Source organism: Hyalella azteca, unplaced genomic scaffold, assembly GCF_000764305.2.
Source record: "Hyalella azteca isolate HAZT.00-mixed unplaced genomic scaffold, Hazt_2.0.2 contig6969, whole genome shotgun sequence".
NCBI classification, from domain to species: domain Eukaryota; kingdom Metazoa; phylum Arthropoda; class Malacostraca; order Amphipoda; family Hyalellidae; genus Hyalella; species Hyalella azteca.
This window is the reverse complement of record NW_025937108.1, coordinates 239,978-263,746: the sequence shown is the minus strand read 5'-3', so window position 1 is coordinate 263,746 and position 23,769 is coordinate 239,978. Positions and strand designations below refer to the sequence as shown.

The 23,769-nt window shown below is 36.2% G+C and overlaps 1 protein-coding gene across 3 annotated transcripts in view; it reads left to right on the top strand.

The window, feature by feature from the left end:
• Positions 1–23,769, top strand: part of LOC108681192 (protein bric-a-brac 1) — a 222,293-nt gene that overhangs the window by 131,831 nt on the left and 66,693 nt on the right. For all 3 annotated transcript variants that reach the window (XM_047881072.1, XM_018170197.2, XM_047881071.1), the window contains one exon: positions 13,381–13,429. In XM_047881072.1, the coding sequence (XP_047737028.1) occupies positions 13,381–13,429 (49 nt within the window). The remainder of the gene's footprint in view (positions 1–13,380; positions 13,430–23,769) is intronic.

Sequence of the window (23,769 nt, the reverse complement as noted above, 5' to 3'; positions counted from 1 at the left end):
CAGTTTGCAGATTGTCTAATTATTGGGTTTCAATTTTTATTGATGGTTTATTGTTTAGGTTTTCAATTATTCCTAGTGATTCTCGTTCAAATACTCAATGGTGGATTTTTTGATGAACAAAAAAAAATCTTTCGTTTCGACAAAGCTTAAATTTTTATTTGTATTCTCGTTTCAATTTCGTTTGGATTAAGGTGCGTATTTCCTGCACAAATTTCTTCCTTTATCGCTCAACATTTTTACCGCCAATTACGCTCCTGTTTTCTCTCTATAAACTTAGTGATTTTTATTATCTGTGTTCTTAAAAAAATAATTTATTGCCGTCTTCTACCGACGGAGGTTGTCACTCGTCGTTAATTTAATAGTTCTCTTAGCTCGAACACGTGATGTATTTTTCAATAGGCCTCACATGTCTCGCGCTTTAGCCGAACTTTGCCTTCATCAAAAATTGAGCTTTGGCTTTTACTGTAACATTTAAGGACACTTCACCTCGTAGTTGACTCAGCTTTGCCACTATAACTGAGCTTTGCAATTAAATTCTTTCTGTTCACTCAAAAATAGTTAAAGTAGGACATATTTATTTGCTACTGCTTAATGGGCCTTTAAAAGTAAAGAAAATAGCCAAAAAGTTCACAATTTCTTGTAAGAGAGAACGTTTCGGAGTCCAGCTCCATGAACTTTTTGACTTATTCCTTTGCTTTTAAATTCCTGGTAAATTTGCGATATGAGCAACAGAGTGATCTTGATACTTAAAGGGCCTTTGTTTCGTGGGAACGTTTTCTAAGTTCAAGATTTTCACACGGATTTTTTAAATTCAATTTATTGATTATTAGGCTAACGAATGCTTGTCTCTTGTTTAGAATCGGATAATTTCCACAGCAGAATCGGCTATTTCTTGAAAGATTTTTGTTGTAATTTTATTAGCGAATGTTCCGAGTTAAGGTTGATTTATGAGACCTCTAAACCCTTATCAAAACAATTATCGGCAAACTGTTCGTGGTTTCCTTTAAGAGACAGAATATGCCTTTAAAACATACTGTAGTTTATTCTAACGTTTACATATTAGCTAACAATTTTCAATTCTTTTTTAGTGGAATAACAGTAATATTTTTCCCGCTGTAGTTTTTGTAGCTACCAATAACACTGCGACCATTTTAACAAAGATCTGAGGGGTGGCCACTGATAACACTTTGACCGTCTTCAGCGATGTGTGGGGAGTGGCCGCCGATGACACTGCCTAAACTAAGCAACGTTTGCGTGAAGGTCCTGATGTAATTCGCCAGGTGTACAGTAGACTAGATTGCCTCACAAGCAGGCGTAGGTGTTTGCTCAGGAAATGAAGGATGGTCCTACATCTAATATGCCAAAACTTAAATGCAACACCATGAGAAATTCCCCTGTGATATTGACACCCCGTTATTGATGGATTCTGGTTGCTTGAGGCACTTACGCAAAGTGTTTTCGACGTTGGTGCAACATTGCCGCGCAGCATTCCAAGATAAAAGGATGCGCGATATTCGAAGCGTTAGGCCATCCATAGAACTTATACGAGCGAATCGAGACCTCATGAGTAATGGTTCTTCAGGCCAGGGAGGATAATACTGCTCTGAATTACGCTTCGTAGACATTAGATTCTGTATCTTCCATACATTACGATTAGAGGATCGAAGGTGGAATTGACGCACACTTGTCTCTCTAGCGTTATTTCACCAAAAATATGTGATTAATTGAGACTGAGCGTTATTTTAGGCATGAAAGCAGACAAATTTCAGTTATGTAATTAATCATGCATCAAAATAATTATTTGAAATCGATACTTTCTCTACGATTGAAAGCTTTGTTATTAATTCATCACTTAACCATATCGGCGAATGATTTTTTTATGTTGTGTTTTCAATTACTGTTCTATTTAAATTCACTTGAATAAATTTCTGACTATTCAAGTTCAGTTCGGCATTTCATTTCACATTTTACATTATTTTCTGATCATATCCAGTTTTCTGTAATATATCAATATTAACTCCATGGTACATTTCTGAGGACAATTGTCACAGCCTGAAATATTCGCAGGCATTCTTCGACCATGTATCCTGAGCTGCCATCATGTATGATATCATTCCATAATCATACAGCATCGTTCTGATCATTGTCGTACTCATAATTAACGGTAAAGAACTTCAAAGTTGTGTCGCATTAAAATAATCATCGGTATTATAATAACATTTTCTAATTTAATCGCAATACTCGTAGTTCTTGTGGGAACATGTGATAGCCGAAGCCGATTAGAGCAGTCCCATAATGTTCTTTGTATAAATCTGAATCATTATAACCGGTAATTAAATAAACTTTTTCGGATACCTGGAATTAAGATAATCATTACCGTGGTTCTAATAATAGTTACTTACCGTATCATTTTCATTGTTCCGAAGCCGTTTTAAAAACAAGTTGTCTTGTTCCGGTAATTTTTTAGAAAGAAAGATGGTTATGACTGGAATTTTATGAAGTAATTTTCTTAACTTATTTGCATTTTTGGAGCGCAATATTCGTCGTTTCAGAAAAGCATTACTACTTAAATTAGGAGTTACTCAGGCTATACAAAGTCTTTCCTATATATGGCGACACATACACTGACCGCGCGCTTTACGATGCTCACGCGATAATCAGCTGATCGGCGCCCATCAGTACGGATTGTGGCGTACAGCAATCATTATTAGGGATTGTGTCCTTCCGACCTCAATGCTAGTCACTTTTAAATCATAGTAAATAAGGGGTGAAATTTTACAATCCCTTTCATTGTTCGCCTTCATGGCATCCCTTCGCGTGGCGACTACAAAATAAGTAGAAAATAACCTTCGCGGGTTCAATACTTCCTCAAGAAAACGCATATTTTATACTCGCAAAAGCCATGGTGTCGCCGCATGTCTTGCTGCCTAATGGCCAACGTGGCTATCCTTCTTTAATGTGCCTCATACATTACGTATAATGTCGTGCACTTATTCACATTAATTCGAGTATAACCCTATCAGAATTACACCTTGCTTCGATACATCAAGATCGATCCGACGCGTAACCTTAGTCCTTGGGTCAGCTTAGGTTAGATCACGTTATTTGAGGTTAACTTGCTTAGGTTAGATCACGTTATTTGAGGTTAACTTGCTTAGGTTAGATCACGTTATTTGAGGTTAACTTGGGAGAGGTTAGCTTGCTTAGGTTAGATCACGCTATTTGAGGTTAACTTGGGAGAGCTTAGCTTGCTTAGGTTAGATCACGCTATTTGAGGTTAACTTGGGAGAGCTTAGCTTGCTTAGGTTAGATCACGCTATTTGAGGTTAACTTTGATGAGCTTAGCTTGCTTAAATGTTAGATCACGCTATTAGGGGTTAGCTTAATTAGGAGAGGTCAGATTGCGTTAGGTTTAATCACAATTTTTGAGTTTAGATTAGGAGAGGTCAGATTGCATTGTTTGAAGTTAACAATTTAAGTAACGAAATTCTTTAGTGACATTTAATTTTATTAATTCTGCTGAATTAGTAACTTTCTCATGTGTAATTCTCTGAGGCATTGCATGTTTAACTACTACACACACATGCGGTTTAATAAGCAATCTTAGTTTTAATGAAGCATCATCAATGCACCAATTTTTTTTTCTCTTGTATGGACGCTAGAACGTTTAGCACGCTGAGGACTGATGTGAAATCTTGTCTAGTTCCGAAACATGAAATTCAATATCGTCCAATTAAAACGATAATAAGACTACTAATAGATTTAAACCGTGAATTGACCAAATCTTTAATCTAATGTAATTATATAGCACAGTTATAATGCATTGGTATAAATATATGTATATTTTTCTATCATTTCGCTAAGTTGAGAACATCGAAATTTCTAACCGGATGAACATTGAACAATGACCCAGGCTCTGATATGGCGTATGAGTATTTTAATATGTTCTGTAGTTCTTAGGGTTTGAAATAATTTCTCATTACTGAGAAAATTTAATTCATTCAGGTTCGAAGAAACGTCAGTTGAGGCTCATAGTGAATCAAATGAACCCGTGGCACGCAACCCTTCCATTCTTATGCAATTATTCTTTAATCAGTATTTCAATCTGAAACCATTATAGCCGATTAATTTTGCTTTAAATGATTTTCATTTACCCTGTAGCAGCGAAAAAGACCTGCAGGTCTCTATATATTGTGATGCTATTCTTCGTAAATGAATTAAGTAGGACAGTTCATGAAATATAGATTTTTTCACTGTTGAATAAAAACTGTATTGTAACAACTTCACATCTCCTCTTCAGTGAATAAATTTGAATAGTAAATCTATAATAAAAATTAGCTTAATAACAAGTAAGTAGATAATGCTCCAACACCGCAACAAAAATTGGCATAATAATAAGCAAATAGAAAATGTTTCAACTCCGAAAAAAATTGGTACAATAATAAGCAAGTAAATAATGTTAAAACACCGTAACAAAAATCCCCGAAAACGCTATAAGGAATTCAGAAAAGAGTCATTGGAAGCCTATATGTCGCGTTAACTCTACACTCTCGCGTACGCACAGGAGTTCATTGATTAGTCTGAGCGTAACCGTAATTACAGCCTATAATATATTGCCCCTCGCGTCACCGCCCAATGTGGAAACAAACGCGCCTGTATCTAACCGGTCCATGACTGCAAATAAAACGCGTTATCAAATCGTGACGGGAGAGGTTATAATTACTGGAATGTTCTGAATTTATTTATTTAACGTATTCAACTTCTGTTCTCTAGCATCCAAACTTACATTTTTTTAAGACCAGTTAATATGTTTTCCCATTGGCTTATTTCTTCAATGCCGACCCTTCTATTTTATTTTATTCTGTTCTTTTCTATTATATTATATTTATATTGTTATATTATATTATATTATATTATGAAATTGCGAATAAACCCTGAGGTAAAAGTGTATTTTTCTTTTCTAAGGAGTATAATATGCCCAAACACGTAATAATACGGCTGGATATTATATCGCCAAATAAACTGGTTGCGGAAATACGAGTCAATGAAACTTGTCACTTGATATTAAGTCCTCTGCACCAACTGCCGTGTGCCATGCACGTCGATTTGCCTGCACATCAACCGGCGATGACGCGAATCTTCCTGACACGATTCCAGTGATCAAGAATCGCCTGCACTGAATATCTGTTATTAAGAACACATCGCTTTTGTCTGGTATTAAGATCGCTATGTTGAGGGTACAACAGCACACTCGTGTGTGAAATTGGAGCACACTTTTGGAAGCACTAAAAATTTGTGAGCACCATTTAATTCACTATTAGTGAACACCCGTTCCTTTATAACAAAATGAAATTTAGATATAGTAATTGAGATCACATCAGGTTCTGGAGTAAGCCTAAGGCTCGCTCTCACGTATACACTCGTTGCAGGAAGCAATATGTAACACACGTAAGTATATATTAAGTAGGACCTCGCTGCTTCATCCAATACAGGTGGAACGTTCGTATGCGTGCAATCTTGCGTGCGCAATAAATGAGTGCACACTCCTACGTGCAATAATAGCATACTCGTTAATACGTTCTACGTACGTTGGTCGTTCATTCTACGTCGCTTCCCTACCCCTTCATTAAGCGATCGACTAGCTTCGATTATCTATCAGCGGCTCAATCGATAACTATGATATTTAATATTCCTATAGCATCCTGCTGTATTATCATAAACGCTTGACCTAGCATGTACTGAGGTGACTAAGGTGAGCAGTGTGCGTTGTCTGCTCACTACTGTACATGGCGTGATCGTTGCCACGGAATTGCGTGTGTGGTTTTAATCGATTATCTCTAATGTTTAGTATTTCGCAATTACAAGGTTGTTAGATTCGTTCAAAAATATTATATGTTAGTTAAATGAAGTGGCGCCTAGTTAATTTTTTGTTCCAGTAGGTTAGCTGTGCATAGTTAATTAATTAATTTGAAATACATCTGAATGGTGATGATAGTACTCTGCAATATTCTACTACTTTGATCTACATTGTTCGTGTGATCTGCATTTGATCTGTATCGGTTTTCCGTCCGATGTACTCGAAATCCCAAGTTTGTATAGAAAAACACAATTTGTACTGAAGTCCCCAGTTGTACAGGAATTCCCAGTTTGTACAGAAATTCCCAATTTGTACAGGAATCCCCAGTTTGTACAAGAATCCCTAATTTGTACAGGTATCCCCAGTTTGTACAGGAATCCCCAGTTTGTACAGAAATTTCCAATTTATACAGGAATCCCCAGTTTGTACTGAAATTCCCAATTTGTACAGGAATCCCCAGTTTGTACAGGAATCCCCAGTTTGTACAGAAATTCCCAATTTGTACAGGAATCCCCAGTTTGTACAGGAATCCCCAGTTTGTACAGAAATTCCCAATTTGTACTGGAATCCCCAGTTTGTACAGGAATCCCCAGTTTGTACAGAAATTCCCAATTTGTACTGGAATCCCCAGTTTGTACAGGAATCCCCAGTTTGTGCAGAAATTCCCAATTTGTACTGGAATCCCCAGTTTGTACAGGAATCCCCAGTTTGTGCAGAAATTCCCAATTTGTACAGAAATCCCCAGTTTGTACTGAAATCCACAGTTGTACAGCAATCGCAGTTTGTACAGAAATACCCGGTTTGTTCAGAAATACCCGGTTAGTACTGGAATCCCTAGTTTAATGAAATGAGGGGGCCAAATTTATTAATATATTTTTTCTCACTCGAGTCCACTTGATTGTTATCAATTATAGTGTATGGCCATACCCTCACTAATTAACGCACTGTACGCTAACAGAGACGGCGTAGTGCGCGCGTCGCTAGTCACGTGAGGATAATTTAAATAAATTCCCTCGGCGTAACTTACCCATTACGCTTATATGATACATCAACATGTGTTGCGGAAGTTGTAATTTATCGCTTATAGTTACGGGCATCACTGTTTGTGGTTATGTCCCTTGCTATGTGTTATTGATAGGTTGTTAGTAGATTTTCTGGTAATGTATATTAAGGCTTCATTTCATAATTGGGCGTATCAAATATATTAAAAAGTTAAATCTTTATTCAATTTTTCTTAAAGGCCTAAAAATGTTAAATTTCGTGTAGTAAGATGAATATGAATACATAAATTAGGAGAACATAATTTTGGTTCTTCTTCGAGGTTCGTAAGGTTATTGCTCTAAAGTCGTGTTCCTAGCTTATATATAATATATATGTTCTCGTCTTAATTCTAATTTACGTGGCTACCCAATTATTTTTGCTTGTTTCAGTACATTTTGCACAAAAGTGCAAATTTCCCCGGTCTCGTTTTTCCCCGTCCTATATACAGTAAAACTTTACAATTGTATCACTTCGAAGCTGCGTTCTTTAAATGTATACTCCTCGAGTTTCTTTATGTTTCCACTTGAATTTTCGTGATAATCCTCAGTTTTTACTGTATTTTTTCATCACTTTCACTGGCTTTGGTACTTCGTTTTTTCATCACTTTCACTGGCTTTGGTACTTCGTGCTTAATATTCCGGTATTGATGATATGAGCGGCTGAATATTGCTCAGTTCCGGAGTACCTGATCAATAATATTCATGAGCATCGCTTAGCACAGTCAATAGATATGATAATGAGTACACCAAGGGTGCACATTTTATACCCACAACCCTTTATTCGCAATGCTATTGCTTCAACTGACTTATTCTGGTTTTTGTCTATAATAAGGTTTTGTAAACAATCAAATTTATGAACCTTTTTGTATGAAATATTGATAATTTTGTTAAAAATTTATTCGCTCACTCCTTTTGAAACTCACATTAAGTTCAAAATTATTGAAACCTAATAGATTGATGTCATTAATTCATTTGATATCGAAGATTGTTCACGATCTCCATTGAGCTACATACCTTGTATTATCCACGATTCTTTTTTATCTCTTATTCAATCCCAAAACATCTTCATAATTTTATTGTGTTTCACGAACATTGTTTTGAACAACATTATTTAAATATTCAATTTAGTAATTAGCAAGATTATAGCCGAGTTAAAAAATTTAACAAAGCGATCAATTTAATCCTCTAATTTCGTAACATTGTACACAAGTTTAAACTGTCCAAGCTTATGAAGAGTGAAACTCAGCTCGTGCCAAATCCCTTTCACTAATCGTTTTTCTTGGAAGTTGGCGCCCGAAAAATCTCCCGTCAATTATTTATGAAATGTCTTGAGAATGTAAGAAAAAAAGTAGGAGTATTAAACTAACGTGAACAACAATTCCTGCAACGTGATCGTATGCAAATGTATTCAGCATTAGAGATACGCGATCTCGAACACATTCAATTAAAGCACGCCATGTGACGCCGTCCACTGACTATTGACCCTTTCTCGGCCCAGCAATAATGTTAACCATACACCTAAATAGTCTATGCGCCAGATCTCTTGCCAATATATGTTTAAAATATATGTTATATGCGCCAGATCTCTTGCCAATATATGTTAATTACAAAATATAACTCAGTACTCACTTCAGTTTTTCTCGTCGACGAAAACGTGAAGTCACGGACGGACTGACGGACACGGCGAGCACAAAAGTGCGTTTTTTCCATAAATGAGAAAATGCGCTAACAATCCAGGAGTGAGTTGTAATGCAAGTAAACACCTACAGACACGTAGAATTACTCAAAAAATTAATCTAAGTTCTCTGGTCGACTGTATATACTTGGGGGAAAACCTAAATTGCTTTGGTTTTAACTACTGAAACTTTCAGTACATCTGAATATCAACATTTAATTCGAAGATGAACATTCGAATCTAAAATACAAGTGTTGCATCCATACACAAACGTACAGTGTATATATTAATCGAGTTTATACGCATCCAAGTGTTCATTGCACGAGAAAGAGGATGATGAGGCGAATAATTCACCATTGTCACTATTAGTATTGAGAGGCGTTTTAATACTGCGAATAATTATAGCCCATACACTGGGCCGGATGCAGCAGGGCTGAGCGCTTGATCGCTCAGCTCTTTTTTGCGGTGTACGATTGTGCTCTTGCGCCGTAATTCTGATGCTCTTGTGCCGTAATTCTGATCTTCTTGCGCCATTATCAACATTCTGGATCTTTAATGTCATTATTCCGTCGCCTTTATGTCATAATTTCAATTATTTTTATCAATATTTTGATGCTTTTGTTCCAAAATTCTGCTGCTCTTGGCAGAGCACTGATGTTCTAGTGTATTAAATCTGTAGATTTTTCTGCTTCACTGAATTCTGCACTCAATTATTGAATCGAAATTATTTATTTTATGTAGATGATCGAGTTATTTTACTTGTCTATAATTAGAACAAAATTATTGCTTATCTAATTAATTAATTCCCATCGTCATCCGTGAAAAAAACATTGATGTCGACTCTTGGTAATTTTATTTATTTATTTCAATATGATCGCATATCATTGTTAATGCTTCGTTGCAAATTTCATCCAAACAACGATATCACAATTGTCAAGTTTAAAATCAATTTATATGTTCCCCGTATTAAACACTGGCGTCACAATATTCCGAAGAGGAATAAAGACACGACGAAGGAATACGGTGCAAATTTCCATTCCCGCCGAAATCGTAATTGAATTTAGCCATTTTTGTGGAGAATAATTTTTGTGTTGGCGCGTCTGGGTTTGTATTAGAAATATTATTAGCGGCTCGATGTGTTGCATGGCAACGAAAGGGAGGCTGGAGTGTGTGTTATTGGGGCTCATTTTTGTTGTGTCTTCGAGCCAACGAGAATAATTGAGTTTCGGAAAGAGGCAGCAGGCAAGCAACGCTGAATTAAGAAGGGTGAAAATCGGTGGTTCTACTCATGATATAATTATATTATGTTTGAAATGAATTTCTGTGGCTAAATTGTGTCTTCCGTAAAACGTGAACTGTGTTTCGTTATTTTATTTAATTCGTTGTTATTATATAATTAATTTGTCATTGGTTCGCTACAAATTTGTATTTCGTTATTTCAGTTTTGAAATATTTTTTCGCCCGTTTCTAATGAAGAAAGTCGCGCTGAATGATTTACCAGCCGAAAAGTAGTGCCGAAATAATCTCATTATATATACGACAGTTTGTTTATATTTCCTGTGTTAGAATGGCTTTTGCTAAGTTTTTTTTTTTCACGCATTTGTGCCTCTATAATTTCTTTTGTATTTCCGGAATATAATTAACTTCCTGAACATTTCCTGCTTTTCTCTTTTCTTTATAGCGCAAAAACTTCGTAGCTTTATGGAAATAATTTACGGCTTTATACTTTAAAGTTATTCTTTCTTTCTGTGTTCTTATGGGCATTGATGTTAACAATGATAACAATGTAATTTGATTGTTTGTTATTTATTGAAAGAAGAATATTCTTTCTCGACTCATTGTTCACGACAAAATCTTTATACTGTCATGACACGGGGAAAAAATTAGTGAATTTTGCCAAAGATTACAAAATGCGATTGTTTTTCTGGCTAATATTTCAAACAAACAGCAGCTACATTGAGTTATGTACGAACAAGACGCTCTATATAGACCATTTCCCGCCAGTTTCTAATCATTTGCAAGCTTTTTTATCTCGATTAATTGACATAAATTTGTTTATGAGAGGTACAGGTAAAAATATTTCCATATTTTATTTATTCGAAAACAATTTTCGAACAAGACTTCTTCATCTTTTCACGTGCATTGGACTAATCTTTCGTTTAACTCATTTTCAATTGATTTCCACGCTTGCTGGTTCGCGCATCAGCCTTGATGCGGTGTAACTTTACTTACGTTAATGACTTCCGTTATATTTCAGTGCACCTAAAAGCGTTCACATGACCTGCCATCTTGATAAGTAAAGATCCATGCTCGTTAAATACCATAATAATCTAGAGAGCTTTTAATCGATTCTTGTAATATAACAAATATTGATCATTGTTGTGTCGACTCATCACGGTCTCCGTAAAAGCTTTCGACGATTATTCCACAGAATTACATGGTGTCTAAATCTAGACTGAATTAGAAATTACTTGAAAGTTATTCCGTTTTGTTCTGCCATTACTTCTACGCTGCTATAGCAATCCATGGCAATAAGCTCTTGAGTAAATGCCGTTCACTATAATTGACAAGCCGTGATTTTTCTTCTCAACCACATTAGCGGAATGGTTTCACCGTCAGCTTGAGTGAGCTTTGGCCAATTATTGACAGAAAATTTTTTTGATTGGTAGAATCTACTCCAATAAATGGCAGTATATTATTTTCAGCCCAATAATTTAAGTAGAAAATATATTTATTACTCCTTTGTAGTAGAGTTTGTCTGTTCACTTGCCTGACTTCAATAATTTTTGGTCGCTGAAACTACAAAATTTATGAATATCCTCCTCAGGTTCAACATTATTGAAGCTATAACACTTGCAGCATTAAAGTTATCAATACTCAGTAAGAAAATGTAATTAAAAGCAGAAGAAATGCAGAGAAAAGTACCGAAAATTCTTGTATATTTTCATTGGATATCAGCAGCACTTTAGCATGAAACGGAACGAGGCTTGTATCGCCTATCACAACTTACCCATCCCAACTATTCCCAATTCCAACTCCCATTCCAACTCTCCCCCATTCCAACTCTCCCCCATTCCAACTCTCCCCATTCCAACCCCCCACAGCCCCCACAGCCCCGCATAATAACATAAGATGAGCTCATCAGCAGTTTTGTGCCGTCAGTATTTCGTTTAATTGTTCAGCCTCTGATGAATCAATGGCCTGGCCCATCCAATCTGCGACGTGAATTTCCCTCATTTGACTTCTTTGCTCTTTGGATTTTCGTTTTATTTTCGGGATTTTTTTTATCGTGTTTCTTTTTGTTTATTTTTTAAAGATTTAGTGTTTTGATTTTAGCTTAAAAAATAATAATAATAATGCTTATTATTATTAATAATAATGCTTATTATTCAATAATAATATAATAATAATAATAATAATAATAATAATAATAATGCTTATATAATATGAATAATACTGCTTATTATTCAGACAACTTGATAAAAGTTATTTATCGTAAGGATTTTTCTATGTTTAAGTTGGTTTCATGTTTTCATGACAATGAGTCCTGAAAATTTGTGTTATCTGCTTGCAGTTTTCCAATGATTTTATCAAATTCAATTATACTTCGTTTAGTCGAAATTTTCCTTTCCATCTCGGTGTCTAAGTTATTAACGTTTTCATTATATTATTCCAATCCCAGCTCACTCGTAATTACTTCTAATTCTCCTACCTTGATTTTCAATCGTTACAATTTCTCGCACATTGCTCTTTATTCTCTCAATTTTCCTTCTCCTTTCTCCCTTTCTACCCAGCCTTCTTCTCGCCAGGCCACACCGCAGTTCAGCGCCCCACACTAAACCTGCCTTCATAATATAAGCCCCAAAATTAACAATAATGCGATTCGAATTAAATCAAATTAAGCTCTTCGATGCCTCGATCACTCGCGTAAAATTCGCCCCTAGCTTCGTTCCGCCGTAGGAATAGCATTGCGAGGGCTCCATTATTCAGCAAGTTTTGGTCTACTGTAGGTATCGCATTGCCAAGTCCGTCGCTTCTTCGCCAAGAACTCAATGATCGCTGAATTGAACAAAGTTGCCCCGACGTTGTTCTATTTTGCTAATGTGCTTTAATTTGCCCTCAATGAGAATAAATTGATCCAAATTTTAATTCCGTGCTCGCTGCACTAATTCGTCTGGTTCTTTTTATTGTTCCTTCGCTAGCTGAACTTCTCGATAACCACCAAAATTATTCGAGATTTTCTACTATCGAGATGGCTATATAAATTAGATAATATTAGGGTATTATTCGATAGTTTATAGATTCCTACTTGAATCAGAGTGAAAATTTTATTTCTTCTCATAGTTGAGTCATGTCATTTTCGTTAAACTCTTTCATACTATAATGGCGATACGATTTCAATAACGGTGTACGTATACTATGATAAATTTCACCATTAGGAGGAGTGAACGAAAATAGTCGTCAACTATTAATTTGATGAATATAATAGTTGAAACCAAAAAATGAATAGTCAACTCTTCATTTGTATATTTTTAGAAGGAGTGATAACAACGATACCTGACAGCTTCCTGTATCATCTGCATACAATAGTGTGGCTTTAGTCACGGAGAATGTATTACAACAATTCTAGGGCTCTTGTGCTACGTACAATTCGGTCTGCTTGAAAATAAAACTATGTTTGCATTATCTTCGCGTTCAATAAGACCAGATCGAATCGAATTTAATTTCCGTACGTAAAGATAATAAATTTTATGTGTACTGTGATTTTCAAAATGTGTTTAATTAATAAAAAAATTTTATCTTTTCAGGCGAAACTGCTGGAGTCGTCGCACCACTGGATGGGAACGTCCATGGCAGGTAAGCTGAATGTGAACAGTTATGTTATTATTTTATTTATTATAAGTTATTATCAGTTATTAATGGTATTTCAATAAATAGATTTTCATGAAATTATTCAATTCTTTTGGCTTTTTCCTGAAAATTATTTTTTGGGTTGAATCGAAGTTATTTACGGTATTTAGATGAATAGATTTTCACAAAATTATTCTATTCGTTTGGCTTTTTCCTAAAAATTATTTTTGGGTTGAATCGAAGTTATTTACTGTATTTCGATAAATATATTTTCATGAAATTATTAAATTCTTTTAGCTTTTTCCTGAAAATTATTTTTTGGTTAAGTCGAAAGTTACATATTCAGTAATATTATTCTTTCAAAATCTCATGTTAATTTTTCTCGATTACATTTTTATTCTATTATTTCGTCGCGATTCAATAATTTTGGTTCGTTGCTTTGTTTTTATTTTCGTCAATATTTATTGATGAAAATTTCATTTAATTCTCTTATTTGATCGTGTCTGATAGTTTACTGCTCATGCTGGACATTTATTACATTTATTTTATGTTCTTTGTCTGCATTTGTATTGAATATTTCACATTTGTTCTCTTATCAGAAAACACTTGTGGTTATTTCTGTGAACACGTTCTGTTCTTTTACTGTACACAAGTGATCGATGTTTGTGCTTGATATCTGAATATTGCAGTGCACAGATCGAATTCTCTATTCAAAGTTTTTATTTAAAATAAAATGTTTATGAATGCATTTAACTCAGACATATTTCGTCTGTTTTAATTTTAATCGTTATTTATGCATATAAAAATCACGAGATTTCCCTTGACGAGCAAATTGTTGATTATAATTATTAAATGATAAAATTGTTTTAATGAAATTTTCTTACAGCCAAAGTCTATTAAAGACAAAAATTTAAATAATATGAAAAATTATTCTTAAAAACATCACAGAAATAACTTGTATTTTTTCTGTCTATTTCATTTCAATTATTTATCATGAATATTTTATCCTACTCATTGTATCCTTCCATCCAACAATTGTTACATCCTTCGTTCGTCCCGAAAATTTGTGTTCGTTTCAAACATGTTTTGATTTCTTAACTATTGTGTTACTTATTTTTTTTGTGTGATTTATGATTTTTTATAGCTTTAGTTCTTACTTGTGTTTTTTTAATTTTGACCATAGTAAATTATTTTGGAAAATATCGAATTATTTGCGTTTGAATTTTTTAACCTCGGTTGCTTAATTTTATTTTGAAAATGTCTCTCTTTCAGCTACATTAAATCTTATTCAATTGGATATAATTATGACTTCGACATTATTTATTTACTTTGTTAATTATATCTATGCATTTACTTGAAGATTTAAATCCAAGTGAAGCCTGCAATTTCACATAAGAACGCTCGTCTTTAGTCGTACGTAATTATTTCTTCAGACTTTGTTATCTTTGCCGTTGCTCACGCGTCCTTATCTTTTTTACGTATTCCAAGTCTCTTCGTTCCCTCTAAGTCTTATCGCACCTTCAGATCCTTCTTGCATTCTGGCCAGCTAAAGTCTTGTGTGTGTAGTGAATTTTATCAGTGTATTAAATCATGTGTACACGCCGCAAATACAGACCAAGCGTGATGCCGCTAAACTAAAAACGCACTCGCGAGTCAAAGTTCGACCGACAATTGCTATGTAGCGCACCACCTCCTGGTCTTATGAGTTACGAGTCTAAACATAGCGCATGTTTTTACGATATTCCGGACTCCCAATGCTTGAGTTTTTGAGTAGGAATATTCTATGTCTTTTGGTTCTGGTTTAAACGTGAACAAATTATTATGTGAGAGTATTCAAAAGGTCAGGTGCTGGTTTCAGACTTTTGAGATTATTTCAGAGAAATAGCTACGCTTTAAGCCCAATTCCACTGTTCGTTCTCATAACCCTTCTAATCAGACCTTAGATAGCGAAAATCAAATTCTCCTTACGTCATTAATGAGGTATCTTCTTTCAATATAAGACGAATGTAAAGCCCAAAATGTTATCAATTAATGAGTCGTTCGTCTCTCACTAACTTTCGTGAATGCAGAACAATCCAGCACACGGAATGTGAAACATTCTTGAAAGAAGAACAAAATAGTAAAAACTAAATCTTGAAGAACAAAACGAGCGCGCAGGTCCAGCCCCAAGTGACGCCGAACTAGCCGAGCTCTCATCGCACGGACGATTAATCAGCGCCAGCGCAGTGCGGATAAAACGCATTAGTTGACTTCATAAGATACAGAACGATTTACAGGCAGGCTATCGCGGACCATTGCTCAGCTCCGGCCGCACTCCGCACTTAGTGGCCATCATCTCTCTGCCCGTCGCTTGCTGTCTATACCTAACCGTCTGTACCATACCCGTCTCTTGCTGTCTATACCTAACCGTCTGTACCAAACCCGTACGTACCTTGCTGTCTATACCCAACCGTCTGTACCACACCCGTCGCTTGCTGTCTATACCCAACCGTCTGTACCATACCCGTCCTTTGCTGTCTATACCTAACCGTCTGTACCATACCCATCGCTTGCTGTCTATACCTAACCGTCTGTACCATACCCGTCTCTTGCTGTCCATAACTAACCGTCTGTACCAAACCCGTCGCTTGCTGTCTATACCTAACCGTCTGTACCATACCCATAGCTTGCTGTCTATACCTAAAACCGTCTGTACCATACCCGTCCATTGCTGTCTATACCCAACCGTCTGTACCATAGCCGTTGCTTGCTTTCTATACCCAACCGTCTGTACCATAGCCGTTGCTTGCTTTCTATACCCAACCGTCTGTACCATAGCCGTTGCTTGCTTTCTATACCTAACCGTCTCAAGTCTCAGTCGTTTACCCTGATGGTGATGCCTACCGCCATCCCTATCACGTCGTATTATTATCCCGCCCATCACTATCACTGGATCCTTGAATGACTTACTCTCACTTGCTCATTGCTTAACCCTTCTCGTCTATACCCCTTCAATAATTCCCCTCTTTATCCTTGCCTTCTCTCCACTTACCTGTTTCCACGTCTTGCCCCACAACCATGTGTTGCGGCAACCCTTAACTCTACTCCTCAGTAAAGTACAACTCTACCGTCCTTCCCGTCTATGCCTGTAATGTTGCTGGTCCTTCTCATGCTTATCCTCGACCTCTCTGTAGTCTACCTAGGCACGCAAAATTATAATTTCAAGTACAATGTCAATAGAGAACACAAGTCGGTTGAGCGTCCATGCTTGTAAACTGCCTGTCGAGTGAACCAAGTATCCATTACGGCAGCTCGATTCGTCCAATACTTAAATTGTCACTTATGGACAAGTCTGTTCGTAGAAACACTAAACTTATACCAGTCTTTACCGATAATTTATCTGGAACAATTCTGAAATAATCGCTCAAATAAATGCAGGTTTCGGGAACATTGTGTGGAGATCACTTTGAGTAATCTATAAGAAGACTTACTCGCATTTCAAAGTTAATGGACTTTCTAAGACATCGATCGTTCAGTGTAATATTTTAAAACATGGCATTCCATTTATTTTCCTGAACGGTCTAACGGTAAATCATTGCTATCGCTAAGACATACGCTAATGTACCGATAATGTACACGAAGCCATGTTGAGCAATGGCTACTACAGACAATACTCAATGCAGGTAATACTATTTTTGGTAATCACTTTCGTATAATGAACTTCATAACCTTCATCGAGAATTGCCTCGAAAGCTTCCAATGTTTAGTAATAAATAATTTAGCATTAGTGCTACAGTGCCGATACGCTCCGTGACTATAACAAAAAAGCGCACGAGTCTGGATTATTTTACTGGTTGTAAACTCTCATCATGTGAGATATGAATGAAGCAGCGCGTGAATATTGAAGTCGCTTTCCAACGAATATATTAAGGAAAGTGAACGTCACAACATTCATCGGAAAAATCTGTTTGTAGCGTTTCGGTCCTTGAGAGGCCTTGAGAGACCATACTCGGTTAAACAGTCGAACTTAAGGATTGCAATTGGTTCAGTAATTAGTAGCATGTGTTTCTAGACTTGACGTCGGTGCCATTTACTTGGGGAAAATCTCAACACTCGTCAAATTAGAACACTTGTGTAGGAGAAAATTCTGGAAATTTCGTATGTGTGAGCCCATTGATCAAGCTACAGCAATCACTCAACACCTTCTGAAACTGATCATATTGAACGTTTGCATATTTTCGCCCACCCCATTGAAAAGACCACTGTGATCACCTGATGAAACTGATGATTGAAGCCTCAAACTTGTAATTAAATCCACCAGCTTTTCAAGCGGCATGTTCTTCTCTTTGTACACTAGATTCTAGTCTCAATATAAGCTGATTGCAAGGACGCCATCAATGTAAGTTTTTGTGCAGTCTTTCCCAGTTAAAATTTTGAGCCGAGACCGGCGCCGGGTTTAGCCGGGCTGGTCGCGCTTTAGCAGGATGGAGCCGTGAAACAATAACCGGCCATCTATCCCTAAAACTGCGCTGCGCCATGGCTGATACAGAGACAAAATTCTAGCAGCTCGGCAGGGCCGAAACTCTGCGCTGTTTTAGCGCTGGTACTTGGGATTGTCCGGCAGGGAGCTGGGCAGAGCAGCTAGCAGGCCGTGTATGGGGGGGGTTTTGAGAGAGGGAGGAGGGGTAGGGGTTGGAAACAGTGACGAGAGAATGAACTTCATCCTCCATGCTCCATCTAGTTCATTCGCATAGCACGATATTTTGGGCCAATTTCCGGTGCCATTTGTGATATTTATTTCACGTAAGTATTTTAATACTTCGAATTACGTAAGAATTTTATATGCTCTTCCAGTTTTAACACTCTAACAGAAACGTTGAAGGTCATTCACGCTTTGCTAAAGCGAGATCTCAATCAGTTTATCACGAGAAAGTTTTCTAACATGGATATACAGAAAACGCGTTAATAACAGTAAATGTTAGAGCAAAGAAAATACCGAGGTCGCCGAAACGTTTTCATTGAAGATTTGGTGAATTTATTTGGCGCTTTCTTTGCATTAAAACTCTTGGAGAACTTGCGATTTCAGTAGACTAATGATTTGCGTACGTTGTTAATTTTCCTATCAAACTATCGCATGATATGAAGCTAATGCAATAAGATAAATTACTAAACAAATTTAGCTCTAATACTCACTTACATCTAACTGACGGGATCATACGACTGGCTACTTTGTTGATTTTTTAAAATTAGTGCATTATGAATAATATCTATCAAGTTCAACCACAAATATAGCTATTTCCCGATCAACGCGAGTCATTTGTTCCGTATTATAGTTAAGTAGTTCATAGAGCCTAGGCTGGTAAGGTGTCCGCGCGGTCAACTGGTACAGGCTTGAACTACGACGCGGAGAACCTGCGTTCGGATCCCGGAGCTTCAGTCGACGTTTGCAGATAGTTTAAGGGCTGCGTGACGGCAGGACAGAGCACACCTGGGCAGGTACTCAGAAGCTAATTAGCGCTGATACGCGGCTGGCGATATCGTCTCTAAAGCGGACATTTCTGCTCTATCGCTGCTCTGTCGCGTCTCTACGCCGGCTCTGCAGCCGGCGACGGCCTGCTCTATTCCCTGCCCTAAATTTTAACTGGGTTGAGAATGTAGAAGTTGACCCTTACATCGAACTTTGCTGGTAAATCTCATGGAAATCGGAAAAAGTAATGGATTTTTGGATACGCAATTTTTTCGAAGTAATTCTGAACATGCAATTAGTATTATATTTTTATATCTATGTGCATCGTTTAATTCTTAGATGAACTCTATTTGAATTAAACGGATTTATCTTTTATTCTAGACTTTTGGTTGAAGCTCGTTGATCTGTGCGTTAATGTCGAAAATAACGATTATTTCTCGTGTTGTATCGTGGTGCTTGAAACTATCTTGTCTTGAACATGGCGATACATTTAAAACGATGAACGTAAGTCGACATATTATATCCAAATGTTTGGCAATCTTTATTTTTTGTATTTTTGGTTTCAGTTAGAATATTATGCCGGAGTTATACAAGGTTCACAACAAGCTACCGCCATTGATTATTAATTTCGAAGGTTTCACAGATAATTTTTTCCGAGCAATTTTACTTATCCTATATCCAGTAAATGGCGTAATAATTTTTGAGTATAACTGTGTTACACATTCATGCGTGTTATTTCCATTGAACAATAGCACATCTGAATGATATTTTGATAAGTCAAATTGCACTGGACGGAATAACGAGTTAATTTATGAAGAACTTTTTTCAAATTAATTTTATCTCTAGATGAATATAAAGTTATTGATTTGAATATTCATGATCGCAAGGATTTTATTGCAAGGCTCTACATGGAACAATTACTTTATTTTTAGCTCAAAAACGACGAAGCTTTCACCAAATTCTTTGCATGTTTGATTGGTCTATAGTTTTGAATCATTTACATTAGAAAATCTTTCATCTAAATCTAATGACAGGAATATTTCACTCAGCCTCCAATGTTCAATTATATCTAATCTAAGACATTTGTAAATCAACAACATCAACAAAATAAACATACCTGACCAGCTTAGCAAATCGGAAAGCAAAAATGTAAAAGCAACATACCAGCAGGAGACCTCATTTGTGAAGCGTCTTGTAGCTCACAGGCGAGCATTGAAGCGAGCCAATTTTAAGTCATCCATTTCTTTCAGTGTACCTATTATTATATAACCATTAGGCTTGATATGAATAAATGGCCCAAGCTTCGAGCCTAGCAATGCCTTATCAAGCTCGTTCGTCATAGTCGCGCAGGACTCAGCCCTCTCCACCATCTCCATCCCTACTCCACCATCTCCGTCCCTACTTCACCATCTCTATCCCTGCTCCACCTTCTCTATCCCAACTCCACTATCTTGGCTCCCCCATCTCTGCCTACTTTCCACTTCATCGGTCACCACACAACTTTATCCATCTCTTCCTCTGTCCATGTTGTTCTGTATCATTTGATTTCCAGTTTATTACTTTCGCAACCTCCCTCTTTATCTCGCATCTTTGTTCATACGATTTCTTCGCTCATATTGAATATTTTATTTCAATTTTTGTGCGTCAATCTCAGTCTTTTATTTTTTAACTGAAGCACTCACTGCAGTATTATTTGAACTGTTTTTGTTTATTTTCTTCAATGCTACTTTTTATAGCAGTTACCCGTTTTGTTTTGACAAAAATTTTATATTTTTTGTCTATTGGAAAACGATTCTGGTACAGATTAAGTTATACAAATTTCTACCTATGATGAAAATGTCCAGTATTATTAATTTTGAATTAAAAATTTTGCTTTCTCAGTGTAACATTTTCATATTTTGTTTAAATTATCTTCTAGTTTTGCCGATATTTTTTTCAGCACAAATATAATGTATTTATGCCATTTTTCCATAACTCCTGATGTTAAATATGTTCAGTGATTTATTTGTTAATAAATCTGATAAAAATAAGCAAAGTCAACACAAACTATATGCATCATATACAATTCTTTCATTCTTCTCGTACGGAATTCGTTTTCTAGTTTACATCGACCATCCAAGCGCAGAAAATCTCCCGAAACATTAACAATAAAATCTATCCCAAAACAGTCACATTGCTATCGAAAAAATCTAAATATCCATAACCGATATTCAAATAAATATGTAGCACCGGCGCCAGCCCTGGTCTTGCCGTTCCTGTCTTCGGCTCTTGTAATTCTGTCGTAAGAATAGCATTGTATTCGATGCATTATATATAGATCAGCTTTGCATAATGTTCCTTCGAAAACATATACAAAGCATCTATCCCTCGTACTTTATCTCTGCTTCTCTGTCTGCCTATACAGCATCGGTCTATTATTTTATTACGCGTTTGCGAGAAAGCGATCGGTTTCCCGTACCTCCATAGGAATAACATTGTTTATGTGATGCGGACACGTAAGTGACGTTTCTTTTTCTTCAGTGGTCGTTTTTCACTCACTTGTCTGCGCGGTCCCGTTCAATATTAGCAATAAACTATGTCGCGATGTCAAGTTCTACAGTCCAAATGCTCAATCCCAAGTTGCTTCGTCCAATTGAAAGTTTTGAGATAATACATGACTCTGCCGAATCCTTTCTTGCGTTGTAGCCATACAAGGATAACCAACAACAATTTGCCGGTTATGTCTTCGAATTGGATTTCAGTAAATGATTCTTCTAATTTGAAAATTTAATGAAATTTTGAAATAATTTTGATTCTTCTACTTTGAAAATCTTACATTAAACTCTTCCATTTGCTAAAATAGTCTCATCTACGAGATAAGCAAGGAACTTTTCACTTTCATTTTTTTCTCTTCCGCTAAATCGTGAAAAATATACCATGCTAAACCTGAAAAGTTGTGCAAAACGCATTAGAGTCCATATTCGGAATTGCAGCTTTTTCTGTTCGGCATTTTTCCTACGTATTTATTTGCAAGAAAACCACGTTAAGAACTTTTTATCTACTGGTCAAATTATCCACGCCTATGATTTTAAATATCCTGAACGATATTTAAAAAAATATTATTTGAGATGAAATATCCTGAATTAAGTTGTTTTGTGACTCCCAAATTCACCCACACAATCGACCGACACAGAACTGATGTTTCTTTATATGCAGTTGTATTCTAGGCCGCAAATGATATATTATTATTACTATAATACAATCAACATTACTATTATTGTCAGTCAGAATAAGTGCTCGTCTCGAACCCTTTGTTCCTTTGTGAAATTCTAATTGAATGAATAAAGAGGCCCACATCGCGTGTCCTTCCCTCGTATTTTGCTTCAGACCCTCAGGCAGGTCGCAATTATTTGTATTATTATAACCTAAATAATAGGCATTGGTGAAGCTTGTGTTTGTTCTTCTTCTTTATATTCGCCTCGATTGCTTGAATTTCGCAGTTATTTATTGTTAGCGTTCAGAAGATGGTTGCTACTCACGATGAATTAACGTAATTATTCATCATTTCTAACTGCATGAAGATCTATAGGCCGATAATTAAGATAAAGGCCCATTAACTTACTATATTCATAAAGAAATTGGATTCATTCCGTTTTGCATTTTGCCAGAATAAAATTGCGGATAACAAACCACTTCGAATCGTTCCATTATATACAGCATCGTAAAATTAGTTTCACGGTTTCTCACTCCTTCGATACATTCTTCATTTCAACCTCCATACGCCATTCGATTTTCATTCCATTTTGGCAAAATATACATACTACTCGTCTTTAAAACATATTCCTAATTCTTACTTATGTAATCTCTAATTTCTCATTTCCTCATCCTCCCTTGAAAATATCCTCGCTTCTTCCGTTTCCCTCATTCTTAAGTGTAGATATTGTTCCCTCAGGCATTATTCTATCAGAACTTTTTATTCATTTCTTCAAACTCGATCTGTCATTCTTCTATGGATATATTTTCCCCCAGCTCAAAATTCCCCACATTTCCACCCCATCCTCCTTTTCCTATTCCTCACCTTCCCCCGTAAAATAATGGCCCCGCATTTGTGAACGTCAAACTCGACAAAGAAAAATCCGAAGCGTCGATACTCCGCCTTTTTGGGGATGAATGGACGCCTTTTGCTCTATAAAAAAAACCGCCCTAGATAAAGCAAAGTGTAAAGCTGAATAAATTGCGACCTGCGAACTCAAGAAAAACATTCAATTCGATCCAGTTGAAATATGAAGTAGGTTTTCCTTCGACCCTCAGAGTTCTGTGCAGTGCAAATGCTTTGCTGAATTTTGTTGATTTAAATAAGATTAGATGATGCGTAGCGACCGCGGAATATATCTTGCTTGTTAATCATGGCTAATATGGATATTGTATGAATTCAATTTGTTCTTACAGATGCTATAAAGAATGAAGTGACCGTGTAATGTTTATTCATCTATATTTGACATTAGTTGAGTGAAATTATTTACTATTCTATTTAATTGCTAACCTTTTCCTTACCAGTTTACTCAACTTTAAGAAAATGAGTTTTTGAGATTATTGCGTTAGACGTATTCGTTCCCATTAATTCGTCATCTTTCTTTTCCATCTTATTTAAAGTGAGATAATACATTACAGGGAACACTCATGTAATAAATTCAATTAATTACAGCAAAGACCAAAAATATCGGCATCGTCTACCTTCGGATAACCGCTCCTCCAAAGATGCTAATTCTCTGAAATCATTTCGAAAGTGTCTATTGATTACAGTTACAGTTTGGAAGCCGATCGAATTATTTGAAAAATGTCTATTTTTTATGAGTGGAAAGAGAGGAATTTTTAATGAGTGGAATTTCATCTGCACGACAGCCCTGAGATGGTTTTGACC